This window comes from Chrysochloris asiatica, unplaced genomic scaffold (assembly GCF_000296735.1).
Source record: "Chrysochloris asiatica unplaced genomic scaffold, ChrAsi1.0 scaffold00044, whole genome shotgun sequence".
In the NCBI taxonomy this organism is placed as follows: domain Eukaryota; kingdom Metazoa; phylum Chordata; class Mammalia; order Afrosoricida; family Chrysochloridae; genus Chrysochloris; species Chrysochloris asiatica.
Genome location: NW_006408562.1, coordinates 9082577 through 9094822, shown reverse-complemented (window position 1 = coordinate 9094822; position 12246 = coordinate 9082577). Strand labels below are relative to the sequence as shown.

Sequence of the window (12246 nt, the reverse complement as noted above, 5' to 3'; positions counted from 1 at the left end):
GCACATTTTGCAAGCCAGCCTCCTGCCCACAGGCACACAGCCTTTCTCTTCCCATGAGTCTAGCATCCTCAGCTGCTCTATTTCTCTATGCCGTCACCTCCACCACCGTCTTTGTTGTTACCACTTTTCTGGGTAGGGTCTCACGCTCCACTCATGTTTTTCCTTCTTGATGGTCCTTGTGTCTTCTGTTCCTGAAATGAAAGATTAACTGCTCCACCCCCTCCCCTTTTAGTTATACATCGTCTACAATTACAGTTGTGATGATCATGATTAATACTGATAACAATTACTCACAACTGAATCGTAAAATCCTATCAGTATCATCCCCCATCCCTTTTCACAAGATCCATCTGGAAAAGAGGAAAAATATTAAAGTGGGGATTATACCTTACCTGACTCATTCAAAAACTAAGCACATTCATGAAAGCTTGTAAGCCAGCCACTCCATGCCTTTATACCCTCTCTCTTCCACCCCCTTTTAAAAATTTTAACTTTTTATTGTAAATTGATTGACAGTTAACAGACAAGATAATCAACTTTACATTCAATAAATTATACACTTTGTTTCATCTCAGTGATTACAATCCCCTCCCTGTAACAACAGTTATCCTACTCTCTCCTTGTGGTTTCCCTTTTGTTTTTTGGGTTTGTTTGTTTTTATGTACACATACAAAACAAAAAATCTATATTCATTTAAATTTCCAAAAGGCATATTTTGCAAGCTAGCCTCCTACCTGTAGGCACACAGCCTTTTTAGTCCATGGACCTAGAGTTTCCAGCTGCTCTGTTTCTCCATGCCACCGCCTCTGCCACCGTCTCTGCTGTCTTGGCTTTTCTGGATAGGATCACACACTCCACTCATGCTCTTCCCTTTTGATGGCCCTAGGGTCCTCTGTTCCTGAAATGAAAAATTAACTATTCCCTCCTTTTAGCTACACATCTTCTACAATTACAGTTGTGACAACCATGATTAATCATAAAATCATAAAACTCTATCACTATCATGCCCCAGCCCCTTTCACCAAATGCATCTGGAAAAGAGGAAAACTATTCAGTAGAGATTCTACCTTACTTACCTCATTCTAGTATGTTTAAGATTTTTCAAAGATTTAAAAATTTAAGATTTATCCAAAATGAACATGTTGGATCATTTTGTCCTTCAACTTCTGGACTGGTATATTGCCCATTACATCTTTCCCCCCCATAAGTGTGGTGAGTTCAAACTGCCTATGTTTTGGTCAGTAGCAAAGATTTTAACTATGGCATCACCAGGGCTTCTTTGGAGTTTCACAGTGACCTGAAAAATGCCTGACACAGTCATGGACACTACAAAAATGACAGTGCATCATATTTATTTTTATCATTTTGATGATTTGATATTGTGAAAGTTGTATATTCTTCTCCAAGTCATATATTGAACAAAATAAGTTGGAAATAATGTCTTTAATTTTATAATTAACTGCTTAAAAAAGATGTCTTAATTTTGACAATATATAATTACAGGTGATTATGTTGTCATGACTATCTATTTTGAACTAAGTAGAAGAATGGGATACTTCACAATTCAGACTTACATTCCCTGTATTCTGACTGTGGTGCTTTCCTGGGTGTCATTTTGGATCAAAAAAGATGCTATACCAGCAAGAACAGCCTTAGGTGAGTTTCTGAATAGCTTTCTCATAATTTGTGTAAGTTTAATAAAGGACTATTAATAAAAATGGGTTCGAGAGAGGAAAATACTGCTTTCAGAAGTGTGTAGGCCTAGATGGAAAATGTGTTGAGAAACAGTAGCTTCACATTTTGTTTATTAAAGATTTATATTTTTCTGTAGCAGTACTTTTTTATCTACTCTTGTATGTTATGATGTTGTGAAAATCTCATCTATATATATCCCTGCAGGAAGGATTTAAAAAAAAAGAAGCCTGCTCAAATTTTCCATGATGTAGATATATATTAGGATATATTTTCCTATTTCATTATCATACACAAATGCAAAGTATTTTTTTTATCTAAAACTGTAAATAAAAGTAAAAATTTGCAATCCTTGTAAAATTGGCTTAAATTACTAAAAAATACTATTTTTTGAGAAAAAAAAAGGTTTTAATGTATGTTTTCTGAAATCAGAAAAATAACAATGTTAACTTTTAAATCTAGTAAACTACATTATTATGTATAGATTGGTAGTTCTAATCCACCATCCACTCTATGAAAGAAAAATATGGCAGCTACTTCTATCAAGATAACAAACTTGGAAATCCTATGGTCTAGCAATACTGTATCCTGTAGGGTATACAATCAACTGAATGGCAATCAGTTTAGAATAACAGATAAATATTAATGTTGAATTCCCACTCCCTCCATACACAGAGTAGACAGGGATGGGCAACATGGTCATTGGCTACCCAAAATGGGGGAGCTACAAAGCCAAGAAGTGACTGGCTTACAAGCTTTCAAGAGGGAACCTAGATCCAGAGGGCATGAAGGAAAGTAGAAACTCCACTGAGTGATATCCAATCTGTCTAGGCAGGGCTGATGAAATGAAATGTGGATAGGTCTCTTGTGATACAATAGTGAATAATTGTTAACAGGACTGCTTGTGAGGGTTGGAAATGTAAAGGTAGACATTTTGTAGCAAGGAGGGGAGTGATTAACTTTTCAATCTAGGAGCAGAGGTCCCTGGGACTACCAAGGGAGAAAAACAGAGAGTGGGACCCTACCCAGAGAAGCAGTGATGCCTGAGATGGAGGCAGAGACAATGACGTGGAAGCATGGAGCAGCTGGGGACTTTAGACCCAGAGAGGGAGAGGGGCTGTGTGCTGACAACCGGGGGGCAGGCTTGTAGTGTATATTCTTTGGTTGATTAATGATGCATGGAGGGGATTGTAACCATGGCAATGAAACAATATACGATAGAATGAATGTAAAACTAATGTTCTCACATGTAAACTATCACATAATTCACAATATAACATTTTAAAAAAAGAGAGAACAAAATATATGTATATTAATGTTGACTTAGAGATGAGAAAAAGAAGAGGAAGGGCTGGTTGGTCTGAAGTATGGTGAGACTTGGGGACTCCTGACTCCATGGACAAAGACATAGCCGTGGAAGGCTAGAGCCAAGAGTGAAGCGTCCAACTGAAATGAAGTGAGGGGAGATGCACAACAATTCCCAAACTTGCAGATAGTACCCATTTGACCTAGCTTCGATGGCTGGTTGATCAGAACTTGACTAGAGGAAGATAAAAATTTCTGATAAAGGAAACTATTGTAAATTGCTACAGTTTGATGAACTTGACATGAACTTACGGATGTAGTAGCTCAAAATACCAACTGAGAGGGAAGGAGTCTTCACATCAAGAATCAATCCTATCCCCTCTGTACACAGGTTCGATAGGAATATGCAACTTAGACATTGGCTACCTAAAATGAGGGGGGAGGGGATAAAGGCACAAAGTGACTGGTTTACAAATTTTCAAGAGGGAATTTAGTTTCAGAATGTGTGGGGGAAGGTAGACTCCCCACTGAATAGTTTTTATCTTGTCTAGATGTGTCTAGTGAAAGAAGATGGGGATAAGATTGTTATAATTCAGTAGTGAGTAATTGTTATCATGACAAATTACAACTGTCACAACTATAAAGGTAAAAGTTTTGTAACAAAAAAAAAGGGGCAGTAGTTAATCTGACAGTCCAGAAACAGAGGACCTTAGGACCATCAAGGGAGAAGAGCATAAGTGGATATGGGACCCTATACAGAGAAGCAGTGGCACCAGAGATGGCACAGAGATGCGGCAGGAAAATAGAGCAGCTGAGGACTCTAGACTCATGGAAAGAGAAAGGCTGTATGCTGAAGGCCAGGTGCTGGTAGCCAGGAGGCAGGCTTGCAGAATGTGCCCTGTGGTTGTTTAATACATTAAAAAACAAAAAGAGGGGATTGTAATCATTGCAATGAAATGAAATACAATAGGATGAATATAAAACCAATTTTCTCCCATGTAAACTATCACTCAATTCATAATAATTAAAAATATATATATATATGAGCGAAACTCATAAAAGTTACTGTCAAGGTGAACCAATAATACTAAGCTCTGATTTCTCAACAGATACCATGCAGGCAAAAAGAAAACTGGAAGACATACAAAACTCTGAAAGATACAATATCGCCAACCAAAAATCATACGCCCAGAAAAACTGCTCTTCAAATATGACAGCAATATTAGCACCTCTCCAGACTACCAGCCGCTCCGCGGGAGAAAGATGAGGCTTTCTACTCCCGTAAGGATTTACACCCTCGGAAACCCTGTACAGGGTCGCTATGGGTCGGAACCGACTCGACGGCACTTAACAACAACAACAGATATACAAATTAAAAGAATTTGTAACAACCAGACTAACTTTACAAAAAATACTAAAGGAAGTTTTTTGGACTGAGAGACAACAACCTGAAATTAGCATACATGACGGCACCAAGGAGAGCTCAGTCCAGATATTGCTGTTATTAAGTGCTGTCAAGTTGATTCGAACTCACAATGACCCTGTTTAGGGTTTCTGAGGTTTTAAATCTTTGTGGGAACAGAAAGCCTCCTCTTTCTCCTGCAGAGCACCTGGTGGGCTAGAGCCAGCAACCTTATATATAGTTTACAGTCCAGGGCTTATCATATGGCATGCTCCCCCAATCCAGATAAAGAAGCATCCAAAATAAAACACCTTTAAGACTCAAAATAGGAAACCTGAAATATCAACTTAAAATGACAGTTAAAAAGCAAAAAGAGGGAATAGTGTAGTTATTGAACTTCCAAATGAAGAGGAAGTCTTGAAATAGATTTCAAGATAAAATGGGCTATTTTAAGTTTGGGAAGAAATTAATAAATTACAGGGTAACCTCAAAGAAAATTAATACACTTTCACATCAAAACAGAAAAGAGAAAAACAAAAATTTAATAAACACTAGCAATGATGAAAATGCACAAGCAAAATGAACTCACAAAACAGTAAAACTCACAAAACAGTAAAAACATAACAATCAATTCATATCTATTAATAATTTTCATTGACTTTAAAATGGATTAAATGCACCAGTGAAGGGACAGAAAAAAATGATAAGAAAACAGGATCCTTCAATATGCTACCTAACAGGGATACATTTTCCACACAAAGACAAAAATATACTAAAAAGCAAAGGTTGGAAAAACATGTAACATTAACTACAATCAAAAATGAGCAGGAGTGACAATTAAAACTTCTGATAAAATGGTCCAGCAATCACATAAGTAATAAACATGGACATTATGTCATGATAAACGGATCAGTTCAACAAGAAGACATGACCATAATAAATATCTATGTTCCGAATGAAAGACCCTCAAAATATATAAATCAAACTCTAATAGGGTTGAAGAAAGAAATAGACAATTGCACAATAATAGTAGGAGATTGTAATGTACTACTTTTGATAAAGAGCAAGACAACTAGAAAGAATCTCAACAAAGAAAAAGAACTAAACAATTCAATCAACCAACTTGACCACATAGACTTTATACACAGCATTCAACTCAACAACAGCACAATATGCATTATTTTCCAGTGCACAAAGAACATTTTCCAGAATAAACTATATGTTAGGCCACAAAGCAAGTCTTAATAAATTTTAAAACATAGAAATACTACAAAGCATCTTCTCAGATCACAATGCTATAAAATTAAAAATCAACAATAGGAAGACTAAGGGAATGCGTGAATACATGGAAATTTAATAGCTCCTTATTTAAAAGCTACTGGGTAATAGAAGTTAGAAAATGAAATTAAAAATTCCTTGAATCCAATGAGAATGAAAACACAATCTACCAAAACTTTGGGACACAGAAAAAGTAGCATTTATAGCAATAAATGCACACATCCAAAAAGAAGAAAGAACCCAAGTCAACAAATTAACCCAACATCTCCAACAATTAGAAAAAACAGCAAAGTAAGACCACTGCCACCAAAATAAATAGAATAATAAAGATTACAGCAGAAATAAATGAAACAGAAAACAATAGAAAAAATCAACAAGACAAAAAGTTGGTTGTTTGTAAGGAATAATAAGAGTCAAATCACTGGGAAATTTTATAAAAGAAAAGAAGCAGTTTCAAATACATAATAAGAAATGATATGAGTAATCTCACAACAGAGCCAAAGAAAATAAAAAGGATAATAACCGAATATTATGAAGAATTATACTCCAACAGATTTGAAAACCTAGAAAAAAATGGAAATTTTCTAAAAACATAGTACCAACTAAACTAACCAAGACTGAAGTAGAAAATATGAACAGAACAGACTGATAAGAAACTGATCCGGTTATTGAAACACTCCCAACAAAGAAAGTCTGAGCCCACATTACTTTACCAGTGAATTTGACCAAATATTCATGGAAGACCTGACACCATTTCTACTCAGACTATTCCAGAACATAGAAAAGGATGGAAAGCTACCTAATTCATTTCTGAAGCAAACATAATTCTGATACCAAGACCAGACAAAGATATCACTAAAAAAGAAAATTATAGACCAATATCCCTCCTGAACATAGATACAGAAATTAGTTCATTGGACTAATGGAGCATGTGAACCTCAGTCTTTATAACCCTGAAACCAGAAGAACTAAATGTTGTCCTACTACCCCTAACAACTTCTAAAGGGATCACATTGTTGTTGTTAAGTGCCGTCGAGTTGATTCCAACCCATGGCGACCCTGTGTAGGGTTTCTGAGGAGCAGCTGGTGAGCTTGACTTTGCAGTCTGGCACATTAACCCACAGTGCCACACCAGGACTCCATGGAGTCACATTAGAAGGTCCTACATAGAATGGGGGAAAATGTCGAATAAAACTCGAAATTATAAAGACAAATTCCAAGCTTACAGGGCAAATAGAGACTGGTGGAACCCAAAGACGATGACCCATGGTCACCTTTCAAGTCTGGAGCTGAGATCACCCTAGTTGCTCAATTTTCACCCATACAGTAGATAGGAATATAGGGTAGGCAACAACACTAGTAAAGATATGCTCACTTGGAATGGCCATCCATTCAAGATCAAAAGAGCAGCATTTACGTACTGACGAATTTAGAAGGGTTAGGAAGGAGGGTGGAATGGAAACAGGAATCACAGGGAGGGAGTGGGATAACTGATGTTATTTGGAGCAGATGGCAACCATTGGAATAAAATGAACCGTATGAAGTCATTGAAAGTAAAACTGATGAGCTGCTCAGTCCAGAGTTTATCCAACAGCACCATACCAGGATGGCATACCTGCACTCAATTCCCAGTAAAGTTAAAAATGTATCACACTAGATAAAAAAAAAAAATCTGCTTATACAGTACATATATATTCTTCTTCATGTTCAATAATATCCATTTTTTCCCATTTATTTATTCTTGTGAACTATTTATCATATGCTTGTCTCCTTTCTAAATCTCTTCACAAGGCGTTAATTAAATCTTTCTGCTGGCCCACATACTTGAAACAAAGTCAGGCCAACACTGAGAATTATTAATTCATTAAATAGTTCATCAATTCATTCATTGCAAATCATTCATCAAATACCTAAAGTGGACTTGGCATTATACTAGGTGACAGGTAAACACAGATGAGCAAGGTTAAGTTTTGCTCTTACTGGTCACACAATCTATTTAGGGGTGCAAATATGCAGTAGTAGATATGTAATTGAGATAAAGCAAAAGAGGAGGTTTATCAGTGGGAGATCCATTGATAGTGAAATGTACAAATCATCAACACTGCATAGGGTGCTCTGAGACCAAAATGAGCTGGGTTGGGAAGAATGGAAGGGCTAGAGATTTGCTATGAAATAAAAGGTAGGAGAAATACATATATGAAAGTGTGATATGTCTAAGAGCATGGAATGTATAGCACTACTCCCAATTTTTTTTTTTTTTTTTTTTTTTTTAAGTTTCCAAGAAGTTGATTCGGACTCCTGGCAACTCCTTGGGCATACAGTATCACAGCTTCAGAGGGTTTTTAAATCTGACATTTCAGTAGCATGTCACTTTGGGTTGGTTAGAACTGTCAAAATTTCCATTAGAGAGCCCTTAATTGTTTGTGCTCCCCAGGGACTCCAGGGAATTAATGTTGTTACTATTGTTGTTTGATGCCACCAAGTTGGTTCTGACTCACTGATCTTGTATAGGATCTCATAGGAGATATTGGTGAGTTTGAACTGTCAATTTTGCAGTTAGCGACCCACTGCTTATCTTATAACACCAGTATATGTTGTTGTTGTTAAGTAATGTCAGGTTGGTTCAGACACAGAGCAACCCCATATAGATTTTCCAAGGCTGGAAATCTTTGTGGGAGCAGAAAGCTTCATCTTTCTCTCACAAGGAATATAATGTTGTTGTTGATAAGTACTATCAAGTTGGGTTCTGACTCATGGAGGCCCAGTTTAGGAGTGACTAGTGGGTTTGAACCACTGACATTGTGGTCAGCAGTCCAGAATTTATCCTAAAACACCATACCAGGATATAGGAGGACTATAAATGTCAGATTTGTTGTACTGTGTGGTAGCTTGTATATGGCTGTGATGCTGAAAGTTATGCAACCAGTATTTTAAATATCAGCAGGGTCTACTGGTTCTGGTGTGGTGCTGTGAGATACAGCACTGGACTGCAAGGTTGGTTTGAATCATAAAATCGGTGATTCAAACTCACCAGCCGTTCCTTGGAAACCCTATACAGAGTCACAATGGCTGGGAACCAACTTAAAAACAACAAATACCCATGGTGGACAGGTTTCAACTGTTCATTGGCAAAGAAGGCTCTGAGAATTAATAGAACATTTATAGAAGTCTTTCAACAAACTGATGCAGCACTGGAAACACTCATTTATCTATGCCAAGATATTGGGAAGACAGCTACCTGGCCAACTGATTCTGTGAACCAAAAGAATGCAGAAATCATTGGACAATATCATTAATTTCACATGCCAGTAAAATGTTACTAAAACTAAGTTTTAAAAAAAAAAGCTGCAATGGTACATTGACAGGGAACTACCAGAGGTTCAAGCCAGAGTCAGACAACGGCTTGGAACAAGGTATATCACTGCTGATGTCAGACAAATCTTGAATAAAAGCAAAGAATACATGAAAGATCTTTGCCTATGCTTTACTGACTATGCAAAAGCTTTTTAACTGTGTGGATCATGATAAGCTAAAGACAGCATTGTGGCGAATGAGTATTCTGGAATACTTAATTGTGCTCATGAGGAACCTGTACATGGACCAAGAAGCAATCATTCAAATAGAATAAGGGGACACTGAATGGTTTCAAATCAGGGAATGTGTACATCAGGGTTGTATTCTTTAGCCATTTCTTATTCAGTCTGTACACTGAGCAAAAATAATCCAAGAAGCTGGGTTATATGAAGAATTTGGCATCAGGATTGGAGGAAGACTCATTAATAAACTGTGATAAGCAGATGATACAACCTTATTTGCTGAATGTGAAAAAGACTTCAGTATGGAGTATATCTCAATATAAAGAGGAAAAGAAATCCTCAGCACGGGACCAATAAATAACATCATGATAAATGGAGAAAAAGATTGAAGTTGTCAAAGACATCATTTTGCTTGGATCCACTATCAACACTCATGGTTGATAAATTTAAAAGATAAATTTCATTAGGTAAATTTGCTGCACAAGACCTATTTAAAGTGTTCAAGGGCAAAGATGTCAGTTTGAGGACTAAGGTGTGCCTGACCCAAGCCACAGTACCTTCAGTAGTTTCATATGCATATGAAAGTTGGCAATATGGAAGTCAGTAGAAGAATAGGTGCATTTGAGTTATGGTGTTGGAGAAGAATATTAAAAATACTGTGAACTGCTAGAAGAACAAACAAATCTCTGTTCAAAGAAATACATCCAGAATGCTCCTTAGAAGTCAATGGTGAGACTTAATCTCTAATATATCGGATATGTTATCAGGAGGGACCAGTCCCTGGAGAAGAACATTATACTAGGCAAATTGGAGGGTCAGTGAAAAGGAGGAAGACACCCGGTGAGATGGATTGGCACAGTGACAGCAGCAATGGGCTCAAATTTAGCAACAATTGTGAGGAAGGTACATGACCGGGCAGTGTTTTGTTCTGTTGTGCGTAAAGTCACTATGAGTTGGAACTGACTCAACGACCACTAACAACAGTAACAACATGAATGTTATCTTCTTTTAAAACGTATTCAATGACAAAAAGGCATTAGGTGAATGACTGAGCACATTGGCTATGCCAAGTTAATTCAAACATTTAGATGTTATTATGAAGGCTATGGAGTCCTTGTGTGACACAGTAGGATAAGCAATGGACTGCTAACTACAGGATTGGTGGTTCAAGTGCAACCGCTGCTTCTTGGAAACCCTATACAGGGTTGCTGTAAGTAGGAACTGACTCGAAGGCACTTAAAACAACAATATGAAGACTGTGATCCCAAAAAGCTGTCAGTGAATCCATGGCTATTCATAATGACCCGCTATAGGGTTTCTAGAGCTATAAATCTTTACTGGCAAAGAAAATCTCATCATTCTCCTGTGGAGCAGTTAGTGGATTTGAACTTCTGGCCTTGCAGTTAACAGTCCAGATAAGAAATGTTATTTAAAAAATCATTTATAGTATGGCATACAAACAATAGTTAAAATATTAGATAGTAGACAATGAAACAAAATACAATAGAATGGGTGCAAAACCGATGTTCTCCCATGTCAACTATCACCCAATTCACAATAAAAGTTTTTTTTTTAAGTGAGATTAAGTATAAATGTAAAAAAGGATGGAAGCTGTGATGGAGTGGAATGACTGTAGGTAACCTCTTGTTATGTTTCTTCCATTTTGCCTCCTTTAACAAGTGTACAAATGTCCCCTATGTAGGCATCACCACAGTTTTGACCATGACCACCCTCAGCACCATTGCCAGGAAGTCCTTACCCCGAGTGTCCTATGTGACCGCCATGGACCTCTTTGTGACCGTGTGTTTCTTGTTCGTCTTTGCTGCTTTGATGGAGTATGCCACTCTCAACTACTATTCGAGTTCTAGAAAAACAACCGCCACCAAGAAGAAAACATCTGTAAGTCGTAGTTGCAAAGAAATTCTGGGAGGACACAGGGAGGAGTTTGAGATAAATGTATTGTTTGTTCTTGTTGTTGTTAAGTGCTGTCTAGTCGGTTCTGAGTCATAGTGACCCTGTATAGGGTTTCCAAGGAGCAGCTGGTGAGTTTGAACCACTGACCTTGTGGTTCAAACTGATCTTCAGATCTTTGATTTCTAAGTACTTTATAAAACATTATATAAATATAGACATTAAGAAACAAGACAGATTTTGCTGAAGACATGAATGTGAGCCTTTCATTTCTCTTCAGCTTTACTTAATAGAGATGTGATTCATTTAATCATTCTTCAGAGATTGTTTAAACTCAGGGTGATCCACAGAATTTCATAGCAGTTTTTAATCACTTTTTTCTTCCTTTTTTATAGATATTGCATCCAGATTCCTCAAAATGGATTCATGAGCGAATAAGCCTACAAGTCCCCTCTGTATGTACTGTAAATATTTCTGAGAACTTCTACAAGTCTAAGATTACATTTCAAAAATCTGTTAATGTTTATGTATGCATGTATTGAAGATGAATGAGTAATGCAAGTACTCCCTAAAAAATGTACAGACACACACAACACACACACACATATATATATATGTATGTACATTGTTGTATTAATATGTATTAAGTGCCATCGAGTCAGTTCCAACCATAGTGACCCTGTATAGGGTTTCTGAGGAATGGCTGGTGAGCTTGAACTGCATATGTTGTTGTTAGGTGCCATCGAGTCGGTACTGACTCATAGTGACCCTATGTACAACAGAACGAAACACTGCCCAGTTCTGGGCCAACCTCACAATTGTTGCCACTCTTGAGTCCATCGATGCTGCCTCCTGGCCAATCCATCTCACTGGGGATGTTCCTCTTTTTCTCTGACCCTCCACTTTACCAAATATGATATCCTTCTCCAGAGACTGGTCCCTCCTGACAATATGTCCAAAGTATGAGAGACGAAGTTTGGCCATCCTGTCATCCATGGAGCACTCTGGCTGCACTTCTTCCAATACAGATCTGTTTGTTCTTTTGGCAGCCCATGGCACTTTCAATATTCTCCTCCAACACCATAACTCAAAAGCATCAATTCTTCTACGGTCTTCCTTATT

At 37.3% G+C, this 12246-nt stretch overlaps 1 protein-coding gene across 1 annotated transcript in view; it reads left to right on the top strand.

Moving 5' to 3' along the window:
* Positions 1-12246, top strand: part of GABRG3 (gamma-aminobutyric acid (GABA) A receptor, gamma 3) — a 424103-nt gene that overhangs the window by 405163 nt on the left and 6694 nt on the right. The window contains exons 7-9 of the mRNA XM_006861874.1: positions 1504-1656; positions 10916-11112; positions 11520-11579. Coding sequence (XP_006861936.1) covers positions 1504-1656; positions 10916-11112; positions 11520-11579 — 410 coding nt within the window. The remainder of the gene's footprint in view (positions 1-1503; positions 1657-10915; positions 11113-11519; positions 11580-12246) is intronic.